Here is a 19833-nt window from a genome sequence, read left to right as displayed (position 1 = left end):
TATTCATATTCTCCTGTGATTTTACAAAGGTACTTGTAAGCATTGTTGGTGTCTTAAAGATTTAGGAAACTAAATATATAGTGATTGAATACTTCAGAGAAATGCTGCTTTTAATCTTGAAATCTCTAATCAGCAGAGAAATAAGTCTGTGAATAACCTTAAAAGGTGAGCTACTCCACTAACTTATCACCCACAGTTTAAATTATATAGTAGCTGTGGCAGCTTTTTTAAAAAAACAAAACACTCTACTCATTCAGTATCCCTTTTCATCTGCAGTTTACCTAATTTATCAACACAGCATTAGTGATCACTTGACACTGTCTTTACTAAACTCATCATGCGTGGAGCCAGCTAGTAATAGTAATATTTAGAGCTCCACCAATACTAGCATGCATTACAAGTCTTATTTGCTTATTGGCATATACTAGCTTTATCTGGGCATTCACTAGACCATGGACTTAATTAATCTGTGCTATCAGGCTAGTAGCAAATCCTCAACATAAGCAGAAATTACTCTTGCAAAACAATCTTACACCGTTAAAGAAGGATTTTCTGTAGCTTACATTTATTCTGGTTGATGTCATGTTAGACCTCCAGAAGATGATTCTTCTAGTGATGAAGCATCACAGGAGTTGAAGGAATCCCTGAAAATAGATTCTGCCCCAGTAGAGCATCCAACACATGGGAATGTTACATCTTATAAGAAGTCACTTAGGCTATCTTCGGACCAAATAGTAAGTGACACACCTTTCTTGTACATAGGATGGTTCATAATTCCACTCTGTTTGATTTTAAAAGTAGGACTTTTTCTGCTTTTTAGAAATGACATATAAGTACATTTCACAAAGTAAAAAATGATCTTCGGGTTACTTTTCCAGCAGTAGAAAAACGGAATGGGGAAATTTAAAATTTAAAAAGGAATTTAAAGTATCTTCCAGTGCTAGTGTGGGCAGCTGCAGAGAATTTTTGATTCCCCCCCCCCCCCCCCCCGTTGTGTTTTTTAAGAACCTGTGTTTGGATTAAAAAATGGTAATTTCTTACAAAGTTCTATAATTAAACTTCTCTATTAACATGTTGCCAAAAAAGTGACATTGTTGGCTTCTGCAGTTTGGATATCCTGGGATCTTAACAGTCTAATATGTACATTTAAATTTGTATGCAGTTTATTCATTGCAGTCTAACTTACAGGTTAGTTCTGCTACTGTCTAAGTATACGATCTCCATCAGGAAAGAATTTTGAGAAAAGCATACACTAAGTAGAAAATACTATTGCATACTATAGCAAAGTAGGAGTTCCACGTGATAGTACTGGAAGTCTACTGTAATAGCAAAAATTCAAGTAGCAGAGAGTCAAATATCTTTTTTTACTACTGCAGTCAGTGCTGCTGTAAGCAGATATAGGAGCTATGGACAAATACATGTACCCAGACTACAAAACAGACTTTACCAGCAAAACTGTGCCAGTGTCAAACCATGGTTCACTTTTTGATGAGTTAATCAAAATAGATAAGGAAGAATATACAAGCCATTTTCTGTAGCTCATTTATGATTCTAAAAATTTTCTAGTGAGGACGACTTGTGTTTTCAATTATTTTTATTTATTCTAAAGGCAAAGTTGAAGCTCAGAGACGGCCCTAATGATGTTGTATTTAGTATTACAACCCAGTATCAAGGGACTTGCCGTTGTGCGGGAACAATATATCTCTGGAACTGGAATGATAAAATCATCATATCGGACATTGATGGAACAATAACCAAGTAAGTATCATTGGTGGGGTTTTTTTTGTTATTTTTATCTTGCTTTATTGATCCTACCCTGCTTTTCAATATAAGATAAAGAAACTTGATTTAAGACGACTGTTAAAGGATGTTCATTAACAGTCATGAAAAACACTTGTTGCTTTGATTTCAATTTGTACTTGCATTTACAGCGTACTAGAAAATGTCTTTTAAAAGAATAATGCAAGGGTGATAATGTTTACCATATGACTATTGCCCTTTCAGTTAGACTTCTCCAGGTTTAGCAGCCATAGGTTAACTTCGAAACTGGCTTGTGCTGTATGGCCCCACTAATTTCTCTGTCTGGACTAGTTATTAATTCTCTTTTGAAATGGTTAGGAGCTTTTGCAGAGATATTTCTGTAAACACTCATTATAAAATGTATATTCATTGGTGGTTGTCTTTAACAAAACTCATATACTTAGTATTAGCTATCTCTGATTTTGCTTTTAGGTCTGATGCTTTAGGACAGATTCTCCCTCAGCTTGGCAAAGACTGGACTCATCAGGGCATTGCAAAACTCTATCATTCCATAAATGAGTGAGTATGTAATCTATGAAGCAATTAAGGTTTTCTGGAATTTGGGAATTAATGGACAGGTAATTGGATTGTTGTTACTTTTGTCATTCACAAACAAAACTAAGCTTTTTCCCCAGATGTATTCTTTTGCAGGAATGGAAAACCACCACTTTTATCAGTTCCCTTCTCAAATGTTTGATTTTTGCATTTTATTTCTTAAAAACTGTGTGTAATATTGTTGTGGCTACAAAAGAGAACCATAATAGCAATAATTTCTCAAACAGTCATGCATGTGTCTGTTTCCACCAGCTCAGGTTGATCACAAAGCCTGTTACAAACACGGTAAAGTGTAAGTTCAAACCTAAATAGTGTCCTTCCGATGCATAAATATTTTGTGTTTTAATGTGTTTGCTACCAAACTCAAGTGAATGCTCCTTAGGATAGATGTCCTGGTTTCAGCTGGGATAGAGTTAGTTTTCTTCTTAGTAGCTGGTAGAGCGCTGTGTTTTGGATTTAGGATGAGAATAATGTTGATAACGCACTGATGTTTTGGTTCTTGCTGAGCAGAGTTTACACTAGTCAAGGACTTTTCAGCTTCTTGTGCTCTGCCAGGTGCACAAGAAGCTGGGAGGGAGCATAGCTAGGACAGCTGACCCAGACTGGCCAAAGGGCTATTCCATACCATATGACATCATGCTCAGTATATAAGCTGGGGGAAGAAGAAGGAAGGGGTTCAGAGTGATGGCGTTTGTCTTCCCAAGTAACCGTTACGTGTGATGGAGCCCTGCTTTCCTGAGGATGGCTGAACACCTGCCTGCCGATGGGAAGTAGTGAATGAATTCCTTGCTTTGCTTTGCTTGCGCGCGCGGCTTTTGCTTTACCCATTAAACTGTCTTTATCTCAACCCATGAGTTTTCTCACTTTTACTCTTCTGATTCTCTCCCCCATCCCACCGGGGGGGAGTGAGCGACCGGCTGTGTGGTGCTTAGTTGCTGGCTGGGGTTAAACCACACCAATTTCATGTTCTGAAACAAGCCTAATTAACAGCTTGCCACTGTTATCCAAGGGAACGTTGGTGGCCTGGCTCGAGTTTTCTGTCACTTTGTTGCGCTTCTGATATGAGCCGCTGCAGTTCAGTAAAACAGTAGAAAAATAATTCAGCAAAACGGCGATTTCCCCTTCCCCTCTCTGGGTTGGTCAACTGAACGTGCTCACCTTGTGATCTGCAAGAACCTGCAGAGGCAGCCCATGTGACTACCAGAGGGGAGGAAGGAGAGGAAAGATGACTTCCCCTTGCAGCAGTGGTGAGGTGTTTACTTAGTTCAAAAGTGTTGTGAACCACATCCGTATAAGTGTACTCTTCATCTAAGAGGTATATAGCCTTATAATACTTATGTCCAGTAACTTAGGGCAGAATGAACCTACGTTTTTCCTCGCCTTTCAGATTTGGTTCTTTGTTCAGCAAACTATTTCTCAAAAATATAGTGATGCCAGAAATAATTCTCGCTACTGAGGATCACAAGATGATCAACTGTGAAATACTTCACGATCCACTTAAAATAATCAGCTTTTATCTTTGTTTTTAAGTTTAGTAGTCTTTGTTCCCCAAAAATATTTGGGGTCTTGGAATCACTTTGTTACGTAGAGCTAAATTTCATCTGTGGCCCCTTGCAGTCCATGGGAGATACAAAACGAAGTTTAGGTTATTCAGTGCATAATAAAAGAGTAGTTTTGGAATTATTTGCCAGATTGAATCAGGTCTTTGAAAATATACATAAACACTCAAGCCTTTTGTGCATGCAGTAACTGTACAAATCTGTATAACAGATGAACATACAGTCTCCAGGAAAAACTTAGGGGCTTAATGAATGCTGCTTGTTATCAGTCCCTCACTCTGTGCTGCAAATTCTGTCAACAACCTGAAAAAACTCCAACCAAGAGAGGAGATCTGGCATCCAATATTATGTGATGCAGATAATTTAAATAATTGCTATCATCCTACAGCTGGGCTGAAAGAAGCTGGATAAAACCACTGTGACACTTACTTAAACACAGTCTAGTCCATCTAATTCTGTCATCTGCCTGTTCTTTTTGCAGTTCCTGTTTCTCAGTTTTGATTGAGTCATGTATTTATTATATGCCTTGCAGATTTTTTTAACAGGGGAACGGTCTTTTCGTTGTGTGTGTGCAGAGCACTGCAACGAGTCAATACCTAAACTGGTGCCTCTGGACATTGCTATAGCTGTATACTTATCTTTGCAAAGAAACTCTTCAGCAGGAATATAAACCAAGTTGATAATTCTTTTCTAGAAATGGCTACAAGTTTCTGTACTGTTCCGCCCGTGCCATTGGGATGGCAGATATGACCAGAGGATACCTACACTGGGTGAATGACAAAGGAACGATTCTCCCCAGGGGCCCTCTCATGTTGTCACCCAGCAGTTTGTTTTCTGCCTTTCATAGGTAAGCATGTGGGATTTCATACATCCATTCCCTCCACATCTCAAAGAAAGAAGCAGATTAAAAAGATTTGGCATGCTGACCATCACAGCTGTAACCAAACGTTCCACTCTGCTAGACTGGCTACTGAGACTTGATGTCTCTCTAGCGATCACTTATAAGCTATTTGTTTTGTCTGAATTTCACTTGTAGTATAGTTCTGTTTCTGTGGGCATGTTAGAAGTGGCTACAAAACACAAAATACCTGTCATAGGGCAGCTCATTCCTCTAGTCCATGACTGATTACTATTACATTCTGTTTATATCGGTACAGTTTTGTCTTTGCAAGTATAGCTGCAAGGATTGTAGTGCAGTGCTACTACGCAAGATGGGAAAGAAGAAAAGCTGGGGAATAAAGACTGTCATACTAAATGATCTTGCAATATCGGGAGTGCTCCATATGCAACTACTTAAAAAGCCATATGGAGTTTAGCTGTGGTTCAACTCAGGTGATCTTTTGAACCAGCCATAGTCTACCTGTTCTTGATGGGAAGAGCTAATAGTGGAAATGTCTTTTTGGTTTTGCTTGTTTTTGAGTAAAAACAACTGATTCATGGCTAGCAATGACAGCGACTTCCATTAAGGTCACTAATAGGCCTTCTGCACTCTTCTGTCAGAGGCAGGAGTTGTAATAAGCTTACGTGTACTTGATTAGGTCTTCTGATTCAGATGGTCATCTACAATAAGAGCAGTTCACAAACTGCATTCACAACTGGGAATTTCATCGCATTTACTTAGCCTAGGCACAGGTTATTCACCTATTTTTTACTATGGATGTTGGAAAACAGCAAATGTTTTATTGTTTTATTGTCTCTTGTATCATTCTTGGAAAACTGACCAATGCCTATATAACTACCAATGCTAGCAACAGGAAGCAATGAGAATATAAATATCAGATAAATGGGGGAAGGAGGAGACCCTCTATCAAATAATGATTTAGAATTTGACTGTTGAAATTTTATTTTAGGGAAGTAATAGAAAAGAAGCCTGAGAAGTTCAAAATCGAATGTTTGAATGATATCAAGAATTTGTTTGCTCCCAGTAAACAGCCTTTCTATGCTGCTTTTGGAAACAGGCCCAACGTAAGTCTGCTCCTTTCTAATTGAAGGGTTAAAATGCATGAAGTACTTGGGAAGCAAAAGAAATAGGCTTTTCTTCTTGTGTCTATTTAAATTTGAAAAAGGAAGTGGGACACTGGTGCTTTTATGGGTTTGGTCAGGAAAACCCACATGCAGATACCTTAAGTAAAAGCTGCTAGAACTGGTTATATGAGAAAAGTTACAAAGATGTGTTAGTATTCTCAGGATTTTATTAAGTATGTGCCCCCTTTCAAATTCTTTTTCAGCATTTTTGACATCTTTATAACCTAAGGGTATTAATTCATGCTCCTCAGTCTTGAGTTCTTTTTCCTATCGTACGATTCCTGTATTTTCTCTGCAGATCAATGCTATCGTAATTGAGCTAGACAGAGAGAGGGTATTCTAAGAGGAATATTGTCACAAGGAATGGTATTGTGTGGTATAGATTTTGTGCATGTTTGTGGTCCCGGGCTTGGGAACAGGAATTAAGGGGCTGGGGGGAATGTTTTGTTATGGTGTGTGTATGTTTTTGGGGTCTGTTTTGGTTTGGTTTTTGGCTGTTGTTTAGGGGGCTTTTTTTTAAGGGGCAGTTTTACTGTACCCTTTTTGGATCAGCTTTTCTCATTCCTTCAAGGAATTGTTTGTTATATCACGTTCAGTAAGGAAATGTTGAAGCATGTGCTTTTGTTCATGCTTTTTGCAGGATGTATATGCCTACATGCAAGTGGGAGTTCCAGACTGCAGAATATTTACTGTGAATCCAAAGGGTGAACTGATCCAAGAACGGACTAAGGGAAACAAATCTTCGTAAGATCATTTTTGTTATTTCAGCCAAAGAAAGTGTTTAGGAATGAGATTACAAAATAATTGCAATTGTGACTGTGATTTGATCTCCTATTACATACAACACATGAAAATTGTATTTGCCAGAGACTTACAACTTTGGATACTTAACTGAAACTTTTCAAAAAGAAAAGTAAACTGGCGAAATAAAATTGGAAATCGCTTCTGCAGTAGTGATGCCTTATTTGACTGTAGCTTTCTGGTCTAGACTTCTAAAGCTCCTTTTTGGCTATAGTTGAACAGTGACTAGACTGTTAAATAATGGTCTTCCTTCTTTTTTAATATAGGTATTACAGACTAAGTGAGCTTGTGGAACATGTGTTCCCATTGCTTAATAAAGAACAGAGTTCTGCATTTCCGTGCCCAGAATTCAGCTCCTTTTGCTATTGGAGAGGGCCTCTTCCTGACCTTAACATGGACGACCTGGCCTGAAAAATACTTCTCACCTAGAAATGGAATTTCATATTCAGCTACTCAGAATCAGTTTAAATGTGAAGAACTTTCTTAACGAAGATGCTAATTTCGTACCATGAGTCTTACTAAAGAAATCACTTTAACTCCGTTGGTTTAAAACAAAGAAAATGCAAAGCTACTGTCTGGGTTTTTTTGTGTGGGGTTTGTTTGTTTGCTTGGTTTGTTTGTTTGTTTCTTTATTGCTTGTCTTTATATACCTGTTCTAAGGCACTTGAGATTGGCCTGTCATTGATGGTCATGGTACCCAAGTGCTTCAGGGCAACTAAATGCTGAGGTAATCTATGACTTTGCATTTTCATCAATATAGACCTTATAGTAAACATAGGGGTTTTTTGTATTAGTCTTAATAGTATATTTTCTAAAATGAAGCCAAAAAGTGTATGGAAACTGCCAAATAGAATGTCAGACCTAATAATAAAAAACGTGGTCTAATGTTCAGATGGACAATTAGGCCATTTTTGAAAGGAGCCAGAACCCAAGACCAGTGTGCTCTTTCTCAGCTAAAATACAGAAAATGTGTAGATGTTACTAGCCTGACAGACTCTGAAGACATAAAATTCCTCTTTAAATGTAAATATGCCTTTTGTCACATGTACAAGACTGTGCTTGTACAATTCGTGCTCAAACTAACTCTGCTTATTACTTTTTTTACATGCAACGCTTAAACTATTTCATGAGCTTGTAAAAATGGAAGTTGTCTTCAGATACTTGTATGGCTTTTGTTGTTTTCAGGCTGCACTATGTCGTGTTAAATTTCCATCAAGACACATCTTGAACGCTTCTGTAAGAGTTGGGGAGCTGGCATTTTTCTTTCCTTTTTCAACACAGAGATGATGCATATATGTGTGCGCTGTGTAGGCCAGTAAAAAGTATGTACAGATTATATTCAGGGAATTGTAATACTAAAAAAATTACATATTTAATTTTTTAATTGTCTACTGCAGGTCTTTCCAGAATTCTGTATTGCAGGTTTTCAGTAGCTGGAAGGAAATGCAGTTAAATAGTGAGATTCCAGGTATGAGAATGGTTAAATGCTGCAGAGCAGAATAAAGCCTTTTTTTTTCTTTTTTTTTTTTTTTTCCTTTTTTTCTTTTAACTTCTGGGTTATTCATAAACATCATGCTGGTCATTCCTCCGGTTCAGATCAGAGCCTGTGAACAAATTGCATTCCAAGTCTAGTGTTTATCAGCTGTGAAAGCAGCTAGTATTTCTCTCTCCAAAAATACTTGAAGGCAAGGGTAGTTCTGCTTTTTAAGTTGACTTAGTGCATTTAACCTCCTTTGGACAAATCTACGGTGAGAATGTATGATTCCACCAGCCCGGAGGGCTTAAGGACTACAGTCATTTAAACATAAGTCCGGGCCTTTCTGGGCACACAGTCTTTTCTGTCACTCCTTAAGCAAGTTCCTGGGGCTGCGCATTAAAGATCCTTCTGGGGGCAACCTCCAGAATTTCCGCGAGGCTCAGGGGCGAGCTCTCCCCCATGCACAGCTCCCAGCAGGAGCAGGGAGGTGTGCAGGGAAGCGTGAGCGATCTTCAGAAGGCATGTGTATGGTTGCCTGCTGCGGCGCCTGCACCAGGGCTGCTCTCTCAGGAACGGCTGGGGCACGCCCTCTGCTTCAGCTAACTTGGGCTGAACGTAGGAGAGCAGCTCTCTTCGTTTCACTACCTGCAAAAGAGGACGTTCAGAGGGTTTTACCCCCCACCCCGCCCCCCCAGGAATATTTTTGTCTTTATCAGGTTGAGTAGTCTTAACCCACAGTTCTGATGTAACACCAGCTAATGCTAGACAACTGGTGAACTGCTTGGGGGGATAATTTTTAGATCACTATATAAATGAAATTACTTTTTTTTTTTCCTTTATAAAACTCTAGTGTATTCCTGTGTCTATAAAACATAAAATAAAGAGTGGGGGCAAGCACAATCAACGTGGAACCTCTCTTTCAAAGCAGGAGTATGAGAGTGGGAAAGAAAACATACCTATCTGTCACGGTGTGCTGTGCACGTCGGTGATAGAAAGGCATCCTTGTTCTTGTACAGTGAGAACGATACTTTCTGTGACTGTTTCAGCAAATTCTTGGTCCTGTCACCAATCTACTCGGTGTTCAAGTGGGTTTCACAGGATTCAACTCAAAGGATATTGTGCTCTTACTGGGGTTTTGGTTTTTGTTTTTTTTTTTTTTTTTTACTGTCAGAAGCTTACAAACATCATTCCATGTATTTTTTTTTCTCTTCTTACCTTTTATTCCATAGATTTCATTAGAAACTGAAATTTTCATGATCACCAAGTGCTTTGAATGTCAATGGGATTTGAGCTTTTAAGTCACTTAAATACTTTAAGTAAATAAGAATCCAACATAATAAAGTATTTTAATTACAAGATGAAATATTCTATCTAAAGAGTCTATTTTACATAATGGGAGTGAAGCTGCCTCTCCTAAAACAGTCCTTTGTGGATGTCAAAATTTTCATTACCATGCTTAATGTACTCTTGGTGGCCCTGGTATTCCACAGGTTTTCTAAACAGAAAAGCACTTCATGAAACTGGGATGGGTTTCCAAATGGGACAGATTGTTACCAAGGTTTGGCCGTATCTTTCTTGGTTGATTTTTTTTTTTTTTTTTTTTTTTTTTTTTACCTGGTCAATTTGTTCTCTTCGGTTCCATTCATCTTTTCAGATTGTCATAAAGATAAGCTGTGGATTTTAAGGTGGGAACTTGAGTAAATGAGCAGTGTGGAAAAATAGCATCAGGTGTATCTCCAAATGCATATAATTTAAGCTAGTATGAATATGGGGGTTGTGTGGTTGTAGAGAGCTCCTCATTCTGCTAACCTGTTGTTTTGCATTAGAGGGATGTCCAAAAAGTTGCTTAGTTAAAAATTTTGCTTTTTTGCTCTGCAACAGCTACAGTTTTGATATTTGTTTTTTGATAAAATGTAAAAGTGTACTTGAGTATTTCTGATATGAGCTAGGGCGGAGTTTTTGTTTTGTTTTGTTTTTCTAAATCTGGCTTGTATTTGAAGCTTTTCAGATTGTTTGTTAACCCTGTTTAGGGACAGAATCCGGGGGCGCTGTACCTGTCACTGCATACCTATGTAGTTTGGACTGCTGGGCACTTTACTGACTCTAGAAAAGACATCTCATTGCTATCAAACTGTGGGCTTGTGCTGCAATATTAATATGAAGTGGGGTAAATAAGAATTACGCATTAGCCTGTCCTTTGTTACCTTAGTCAAGAGAAGTGGCCTGAAACTAATGTTTGAGAACAAGTTGTGCTATACTTATTTAAAATTAGCGCAAGTGAAATCATTCTTTCTGTGAAAGAGGAACTTCTAAGTGTGTGTGTCTGTAGGCACATGCACACCCCTGTTAAGACTGTGTTGTTGAAGATGCAGATCCTCTTAGCATTGGAACCGTGTCAAAGGCTGAGTCAATGATACCTATCTGGGAATAAATCGGGAACATTGCAATTCAAAACTTGTTAGTGGCTTGGACATTGCCCATTTCTACAGTGATTTAAAGATCAGTAATTAAAGTGGTACACATGTCTGGATTTTTTAATTTATTTTTTTTTTATTGTCCCAAGGATGTTTGTACTTCAAAAGGTTGGGCTCTCATCCCTAACAGTATACAATTGCATGTGCAGTCTTGGCTCATGTATCCTTGGCTTCTGTCATCAGTATGCTCTTCCTAAAACTTGGGGTTTTTTTCAACTGGAAAAGTTTTAACACTTGTGTCAACTCCGTTATGGAACTTCTGAAGCAAACTCTGAATCCGCTTATGGTAAAGACAAAAGAGATGAGGTGTCATGTTAATATTTCATACAAGTCTTCTAGAAAGTGCTGTCATATGAATGAGAGTTGTTTAAATGACTGTAATGCAAATTCATAATGAAGCATCAAAAATACATCGTCGATTTGAGATGCCTTTAAAGTGTCGCTTTTGCCTGAAGAAGTTTTAGTTTCCAAAGTTAAATTCTGCTGAACAGAATGGAATTGTTTGGGATTTTTTTACAGTGTTAATTACTTCCAGATGAAAGTCAAAATGCTGGTTTATTTTGAGGGTGGGAAAACTCTCTTCAATCCTTTGTTTCCTTTTTATGTTGAAGATGTGGAATACTTGATTGTTAAGCATCCCAATCACTAATAAGGTAGCGTGTTTAAAATTGTCAAATCTGTGATCATACCAATACAGTGGTTTTTGTTAAGACTGGACTATCTTGGGTACAGTAACCCACACTTCCGTGCAATGTTTATTGATGTTCAGAACAATGTTATCACAATAAACAAACTTAAACTAAAATTTTTCTTGACTTTGTGCTTGAGAATTCCATTCTTCTATTGCTAATTTAGTAAATGTGGGGTTATTTAAGTTGTATTCATATTTTACATGGAATTCAAGTTGCTCTTCTAAGGACTATGATACATTTGCTTTCTCTCACACTCGGTTTACTGTTTTCAGAGTATTTATACAAATGATAAATAATTGCTGTCATCAAACTTACGTTATGTGCTAGTATCAATATTGGGTTATAACTATAACGAAAAGCAAGCATGCATTAATAACACAGAATATCAGGTAACAGATGCACGGGAATACACAAGCTGCCTTGAAGAAAATCTTGCAACCACATAGTTTGAGCTCTTGTAAATCTGCCCTAATTTGGAGTTTCATCCCAATTCCATCAAAGTTTGTTTTTTCCTTTCAAGGCAAAGAGCATTCTCTTCCGTGACAGTTGTTAAAGTGCTTGAGGCAATTATTGTGAGGCCATCTTGAAAAGGGGGCCTCAAGCTTCCAGTAGAAACTTGCTCTTCCTGGTCTCTCGCTGGTTGTGGTAAATGCAACGACCCGGCAGCCTACCTTAGAAAATCCAGCCGCTGCAGTCGCACGTGAAAGCGTGATAGATCTGCCTGAGCGCCTAAGCTACATCGCGCCTTCTGATCCTTCTGCAGTGCGTCTCACCGGCGCTGCTGCCACCAGCGCCCCTTCCCTCTCCTTGTGCCTGGACGCGGAGCTTGCAGCTGGAGTTTTATCGTCTCCCGCAGCAGCAGGCTCTCTGTCTCTGTCGGGTTTCCCCTGTGATGCTGCTCCCGTGCTGCAGCCGTCTCTTCACACCTGGGGCTCTTCACCCCACACTTCACCCCCCATCTTTCACACCTAGGGCTCGGTACCTGTTTGTCGTGTGCAACTATGCCAGCGCAAGCAATAGAAGGGCAGCGTGTCCTACGTATGCCAGATATTCCGATTTGTTGCAAACCCATTTCTGAGCTGGCGTCGTGTCTCCTGTGTCCATCTTATCCTCATGGACTCCCTGCCCGAGATGCCCAAGACCCCTGTAATCCTGCTGTAGCAAAGAGCAGCGGGAGGACTGCGGCGCCATGACCCTGGCTGCTATTTTTCTTCATGGCTGGAGCAGTTGCCGGCCGGGCCGGAGGCCCCAGGCTGGCGTGCAGTGGGGGCCTCCCAGCCAAGCAGCGGCGGCAGCAGCAGCAATGCGGTTCAGTGGGAGACCAGATGCTGAGCTGCACGAGAGCGAGGGCTTGCGTTAATGGCTCTTGCGTACAGTGCTTTGGCCGGGGCACAGTTAACTACACTGGGATAATTGCAACTGATGCTAAGCCACCTCCTCAGGCGTGCTACACAAGCCTTGGCGCGTAAGGAAGCATGCCAGATAGATATGGTTTTGACTGAACATTTATCTTCAGCCTGAATTAATCCGAATTCTGCTTTAAGGACTGCGTGGCTGCTGGTCTCACCCCAGTACCGAGAGCTGGTGCACCCCATGTTTTCTTTCTGGTCATTTCTTTTGCTGTTGTCTTTCCTTGCTTTCTCCTTTTCCCTCTCCTTCCTACCTCGGTACTCTTATCTTCCCCACTTCTAATGATAGTTCATGTGTACGTGTTCTGGTGAGAACAAGCAGCATAGCCTCAACTGTTCAGCCTAGAACTGGTGGAAGGGCAGGGCTCAAAAGGTTGTGGTGAATGGGGCTACACCTGGCTGGTGGCCAGTCACCAGCGGTGTTCCTCAGGGCTCAGCTCTAGGGCCAGGCCTGTTCAGTATATTTATCAATGGTCTGGATGCAGGAGTTGAATGCAGCATTAGCGAGTTTGCTGACAACACCAAACTGGGAGGTGCTGTCAACTCTCTTGAGGGACAAGAGGCCTTGGAGAGGGATCTGGATAGATTGGAGCATTGGGCAATGATTAATGGGATGAAATTTAACAAGTCCAAATGCTGGATTCTGCACCTAGGATGGAATAACGCTGGGCACAAATATAAATTGGGAGAGGAGTGGCTGGAGAGCTGCCCTGCAGAAAGGGATCTGGGGGTGCTGGCCGGCAGCAGGCTCAATGTAAGTCAGCAGTGTGCCCTGGCAGCCCAGAGGGCAAACCGCACCCTGGGGTGTGTCAAACACAGCATCACCAGCGGGCAAAAGAGGTGATTGTCCTGCTGTACTCAGCTTGGTGCGGCCTCACCTTGAGTAGTGTGCAGTTCTGGGCCCCACAATTTAAGAGGGATGCAAAGGTCCTTGAATGTGTCCAAGAAGGGCAACAAAGCTGGTGACAGGGCTGGAAGGCATGTCCTGTGAGGAGCGGCTGAGGACTTTGGGCTTGTCTTGTTTGGAGAAAAGGAGGCTGAGGGGCAACCTCATGGCTCTCTACAGCTTCCTGAGGAGGGGAAGTGGAGAGGGAGGTGCTGAGCTCTTCTCCCTGGGATCCAGTGACAGGACATGTGGGAATGGCTCAAAGCTGCGCCAGGGGAGGTTTAGACTGGACATTAGGAAGCATTTCTTTACCGAGAGGGTGGTCAAACACTGGGACAGGCTTCCTAGAGAGGTGGCCAATGCCCCAAGCCTGTCAGTGCTTAAGAGGCATTTGGACAATGCCCTTAATGACATGATTTAGCCTTTGGTCAGCCCTGAATTGGTCAGGCAGTTGGACTAGGTGATCGTTGTAGGTCCTTTCCAACTGAAATCTATTCTAATTGTATTTGCCAGGAATCAGGGCACTGAACGAGCAACTAAGACGGGTAAGAAATGTGTTGGCAGAACTTCTGTGTACCACAAAGCCTGTGTAACAGGGCTTGACGCTAAATAAACGCTGAAAATATACACGCAGGCTTGACTGAGAAAACAGAAACCGCAGTTTTAAAGGTGGTGGTGGAGACAGCAAAAAATTGTAGCTTACAGTGCTGCTGTGTTCACTGGAAAGCGAAAGAGCATCAAGACATCACACAACAGGTAGGCTTTATTTGGACATATCTGCAGTTGTTTTCCATCACACAGTTTTCTTCATGTTCCTGGATAGTTCTCTCTCCCTGAATATATGTATACACATGCACACATAAAGCATACTCTCAAATGCACTGTTCTTTGCTGAAAAATTATAGTAATGTTCCTTTTTTCACAATCAAGATAGTAAAATGAATAAATGCCAAAACCTGCTTATGTAGTAACATGTTACAAGATGTTCCTTGAAGTCCCCCATATACAAAGAATTGGCAGAGCTGTTCTTTGCATCTTGTCCCGAGTCTGCAGGGTACGGTGCAGGAGGGTTGGTGCTGGCTCGAGTGCAAGTCTGTCTTGTGATGACAGGACACAGCCCCCAGGTATTCCTGGTAACTTGACAATTTGAACTCTGCGCCATTACCTGGGAGCAACTAGCAGCCAAAGCGTACCTGCTGATCTCGTCTCAGCGGAGTGCATATTCCTCCTGTCTCCAAGCTGAGACTGTAAATGCATTTGTGGTTTTGGTGAAACAGATCCACTACTGTGCCCTAACACACGGACTGACTTACTCAGCAGATAAAACTCACTTCCAAATGCACGATGTATCCTCAGGAAACAATTCAATCCTGATTTGAATCTCCTGCTCGCAGCTGGGGAGCCATTTACCTTGCATTCCCAGCGCATTTTAAAGCTGCATTGTTTGGTGAGGGGCATTTTGTTTCAAGTTGCCTTCCTATGCCTTCCACTTACAGCTCGCTCTCTTTCCTTGACTATTTGTAATTCTCCTTGAAAGGCTGGTTGGCTTCACCAAGCTGACCAGCGTCTCTCAGGGAAACTGCACGAAGTTGCTGCAAGTAGCCTGCGGTACACTGAAAGGATACGTGGTGGAATACCACAGAAAATCCGTGTTGCTTTGAGTGGTCACTACAGAAATGTCTCCACTGTCTCCCAAGTCTTAATAGCAAATTGAAATAATGAGGTAGTTTTTCACGTTTTGTGGAGAAAATTGGCATTCCTGCTTTGCTCCAAGCTTTCCTGGGGATACGACTGATCTATATGTCGCTTTGTTGCCTTTCCCCATATCTGCTCTAGGATAGACTTTCCGTGTTTGGCCAGAGCAGAGTCTCTCTGGCTGTCAGCATGCCCGCTTGTCTTCAGATGTTCTGCTGCTAACGACCTGGCTACGGGAATTTACCTGTCTCACGAGTGTCTCGGGGACTCTGCTGGTTTTGGTATTTGGACAGTCCCTGAGAAACGACCTTGCCAAAGGGGCTGTCAGACACACGTCTCTACAGCTTCACCCGGTACGGTTTGGTTTTCTTCCTGTTTTGATGTGAAATGGGAGCACCTGGTACAACAGATACTGTTTTGCCTAAGAATCTCGCAATCCTCATGCACTGCACTACAAAGCCACCTACAAAGCAGATCTAAAGGGCAGCAGTATGAATTTCTGAAACAGGCAGCGCACCTGCCTTACAGCTCCCACCTACAGGATTTTTTTTTTAGGGCTTTCTTGGTTAACAGATGCTTCCTATTTGAGCTGGTGGGTGCTCTGGGATGTGGTAGTCAAATCATGAACCCACAGCGTGAAATGTTCCTTTTGGTGCAGGCAGTTCCTTGTTCTGTTGCTGATTCTCCCTGAAGATGTAAATGCTCTGTCAGTGGGTTCAGGGCATTCTGGAGCAGGGCTCTTGCTCCCTCCTCTGAAACTGTGCTGTTCTGTATGCAGCAAACCCTCAGCGGGCCCATGAATGTGTCTGTGCTGGAGTCTCTTCCAGCCGCTGCTTTAATGAATGTTTTATCCATGCACTCACTGCAGCAGAGACTGGAACTCCGGTCCCCCCCTCCCTTTGCTATTCAGGGGCCACAGCGTTGTGGTCTTCCCAGCTGGGTGAATATTCCACCTTGCAAGCTCCAGGAAAATAACCTCATCAGGAGGAACTGAGCCACCTACCCTGATTAGAGCAATTACCAAGGAAGTGGTAATTAAGGTTCAGGTCTCCCTGAACAAAGGCAGGAATCTAAGACAGAGGTTCCTTGTCGAAGGTCACAGGCTTTAGCCACCGCACTGCTCGAGATGGTGGATGGGGAACTCTCCCTAAAAGGTGTCCTCAAAATGCGCCACTGAGACTGGGCGCTGCTGAGACATAGTTTAGGGAATGCTTTATACCTGTGTACAAATACCAGTTACGCTGCATTGTGAGGGCTCAAACAATCTCGGCATCGGCAGCAGCAGATCCTGAGCACAAGGAGAAACCTTCTGGTAGAAGACAGCCCTGTCCCATTAGCGGAACTGGGCTTGTGAAGATTTGTGGGTTGGATTTAGAAATCTACTGGAACGGTTAGGTAAGAATTGGATGATATAACTTCTGCAACTCTAGCACTAAACTTGCACTGCTGATTCTTAAAAATGTCTCACTTGGAGGGAGGAAAAAAAAAAAAAAAAAAAAGAGGTTGTGTTTGCCAGTTAGGTCTCCCTAAGCTCTCAGCTAATTTTGTTTGTTTCCATGAGTCATTTTTAGAACAGGCAACAATAATCTAACAATACTTGAGTCACACATAGGCTGGAGCCAACTTCTTAGAGAACACAGCTTTCTTGAGGAGAGTGAAAAATATCCTAAAAGGAAAAGTGCCTCTCCGGCTTTCGTACATAGCAAGAAATCGTTTGAAAAAAGAAGTGGTTGATGTAATTGGCTTTTGAAAACACAGAAAACAATCTTTCCTGTCTGTCCCTTCAATTTTGAGACCTAGAAAGGCATGGGACAGCAAGGGACTGTTGATTTAGGACAAAAGAAAACTAAGCCCCCCTTGAACAAGCACGGGGTTGCTAACTGCATGCTAATGCCTCGCGCTCCAGCACAGGTCAAGACAACGTGCAGGGAAATGAGATGGGGGTGGCTCCCTTTGTCCAAGCTGTGAAGTGCAAGGTCACTGTACATCTTTGGCTAGTGATTAACAGCTGCTCTTACAGAAACAGCCTTTCTGCTACAAAATACACCCAGTCCTAGCTTCTGCTTATCAGTAACACCGTCTTTTCTGAAAATTAGGTGCCAAGAGATCTTCCAGGTGCTTTAAAACTCCGCTCGCAATTTCCTTCCCGTGCTCACGACTCCCCCGCTGCTATGCTAGCTGCACGGGGACTGACTCCGAGTTCCTCTGTGGCGAGAAAGCTTTTTCCACCTGCTTTTCTCAAAAGCTGTTCAACTTCCAGGATATCATAGTTTGTTGTGGGAAGGCCCCATCTCATCGCCTGGAAACAGCGTTATTAGGGAGTATCTATTGCAAAACTAAGCAACAAAGGCGTACGTCTTCATCTGACCTCCTCAGATGGGAAGGGCTTCAGCTAAACATACTGTGCTGCTTACAGCACAGGGAGCTCTTCCTTCACCTAAAGGAATTGTTTGTTCTGAGGCTATAAACAGCTGTTCTGGATTTGTAAGAAGGAAAATACACTACACAAACCACTACGATAAATACAACTCTATGCAGCATGAATAGACTATTAAAAAGATCACTATATATAAGAATATATAGGTGACAGCTGACTAGTCCTGTCTTAGTAAAACACGGCTGCATTTTTTTTCAGCCATGAAAGAGATCAAAATGCTAACTCAAAAGAGGCAAAACATAATTTTTGTTAACTCCACTGAGAAGTGGCTAGTATGAGAAATAAAATGTTGTTGCCCCAAATGTGTTTATCTGTTTAAGCTAAGAAAGTTGCTTCATCCATATAAACAGATGCTGAATATTAAAACAAACCTCACTCAAAAGCACCGATGCAGGACGCTGTTAGAACAAAGACTTAGTGCAGAGGGTTGGTTTGTGCATTTGACGGTATTGGCTATCTTCCTATATCACCAGTTTTGTCTCCGATTTGTCTTCAACAAGGCAACAAAGAAGTAAACTTACTTTTTAATGTAAATACTGTAGGAGTGCCAGAAACAAACTTTGTAAAATTCTTTAAACTTTTCAAAATTGTAATTTTTCTAGCTAAGCAGAGATGATTCAGATTTTTCTGACCTGTTTTATTCATTTCAAGCACCAAGCTTTAATCTCAAGAGCATCATGCTTAACTGATCGTCTTTTTTACTGTATCAGTCGAAAACAACTGTTCTCCATCTTGCAGCAGTAGCAACTGCCCAGTGGAAAGCTGAGGCGAGGTAAGTTTCGCCCTGGACAGCTTCTTCCACTTGACCGGAATGAGTCACTCGTCTCTTAGCGCTGTGTTTGGCCCTTCAGGGAAAAAAGAAAACTGATGCAGGTAAGTATCATTTTGCTTTGCACCACCATGGTTAGCAATTGCTTTGAACAAATTGTTTATGCGAATGCACTTGACCCAACATATTATTAAATAACACAAAGACTAAGAAGTCATCAAACATGTCCAATACAACCTCACTTTCTTGCCCCTGCTCTACTGCAAACATGAAAACAGCTGACCACAACTGTAAACTTCAGCGAAGATGTAAACTTTGATACACTAGGGACAATCTGATAAACTAGGGAGAAGACTGCAAAGGCAATTTAATAGGGAATAGCAAGAGCACAGTGGAAAAGTATCTATTGAGAACATATTTGTTGTTTAACAGTTGTTCTGCTTGTACGGGTAAGCAAGGGCTTGGGAAGGAGTTACTTTAGCTACAGAAACATGTCTTTTGTAGCTACCTCTGGAAACAGGGGACAAGGAAAAAGTCTCAGTATAGACTATAAACCCATCACTGAAATCAAATATATAAACTGAATATATTAAAGCTTTGAATTTTATTACACTTAATTTCTTCTGAATATCTTACCCTTCTCTCCTGTTCAAGGTAAACCTAAACATGAGAAATGGAAGGATAAAGGAGAACTCCACTAAACGTGGAGTACATTTCATCAGAGTCTGTGTAAGCCAGTTTGCCTCCTGTTACGACGACATTTACTTCATCTCCTGCTTTGAGGTGAAGAACAAGGTGGAACGTCCCAGGACCACCACAGGTCCGTTTCCCCGAGTAGGGTTTGTGATACTCCAGCAGTTCCCTTCTGTACCCAGCTGTGTGGAGCTGAGCCACGCTTGCATTGGAGACGGACAGCACTGCTTCTACGTACTCATCCCTCTCTGGGGCCAGAACAGCAGTGATCAGGTAGCGCCCTTCATATGGTGATGTGAAAATGCCTGCAGAAGACAGACAGACTGAGCTTTTCGGAGTTATTCAAAACAGAGAGACCCGATCGCTCTAAGCACCATGACAGACAAAGCGACGTGGGTTACGCATTGCTACGTACAGATAACTGTGACAAGGTGAGCCGACCAATTGACAGCAGTCATGAAGGCAAAGGGTTGCTGCTTTTGTGTTAGAGCCCATCAGTCCTTCAGGACATAAGCTGGTCTTGTCCACATTCAGAAACCTCCTGGCCTAAGCAGCTGCCAT

The 19833-nt window shown here is 41.6% G+C and overlaps 2 protein-coding genes across 8 annotated transcripts in view; one reads left to right on the top strand and one right to left on the bottom strand.

Annotated features, from left to right (window-relative positions):
- Window positions 1–7658, top strand: part of LPIN2 (lipin 2) — a 43811-nt gene extending 36153 nt beyond the window's left edge. For all 6 annotated transcript variants that reach the window (XM_087755590.1, XM_009468551.2, XM_087755612.1 and 3 more), the window contains 7 exons: window positions 590–734; window positions 1610–1758; window positions 2233–2319; window positions 4609–4761; window positions 5765–5879; window positions 6580–6683; window positions 7007–7658. In XM_087755590.1, the coding sequence (XP_087611716.1) occupies window positions 590–734; window positions 1610–1758; window positions 2233–2319; window positions 4609–4761; window positions 5765–5879; window positions 6580–6683; window positions 7007–7151 (898 nt within the window). In that variant the 3' untranslated portion in view covers window positions 7152–7658. The remainder of the gene's footprint in view (window positions 1–589; window positions 735–1609; window positions 1759–2232; window positions 2320–4608; window positions 4762–5764; window positions 5880–6579; window positions 6684–7006) is intronic.
- Window positions 7659–14423: 6765 nt separating this feature from the next.
- The window catches only part of EMILIN2 (elastin microfibril interfacer 2), a 38120-nt gene continuing 32710 nt past the window's right edge, over window positions 14424–19833 (bottom strand). Inside the window, exons 8-9 of one of the 2 annotated variants that reach the window (XM_087755569.1) lie at window positions 19216–19577; window positions 14424–18655 (exon numbers count right to left, since the gene is read on the bottom strand). In XM_087755569.1, coding sequence (XP_087611695.1) covers window positions 19240–19577 — 338 coding nt within the window. In that variant the 3' untranslated portion in view covers window positions 14424–18655; window positions 19216–19239. Of the gene's footprint in view, window positions 19578–19833 lie in introns of both variants that reach the window. The other variant, XM_087755560.1, reaches the window with a different exon arrangement.

The sequence above is a fragment of the Nipponia nippon genome, unplaced genomic scaffold, assembly GCF_047370975.1.
Source record: "Nipponia nippon isolate SJK-2023a ecotype South Korea unplaced genomic scaffold, ASM4737097v1 scaffold_1, whole genome shotgun sequence".
In the NCBI taxonomy this organism is placed as follows: domain Eukaryota; kingdom Metazoa; phylum Chordata; class Aves; order Pelecaniformes; family Threskiornithidae; genus Nipponia; species Nipponia nippon.
This window is presented reverse-complemented; position numbering and strand designations above follow the sequence as displayed.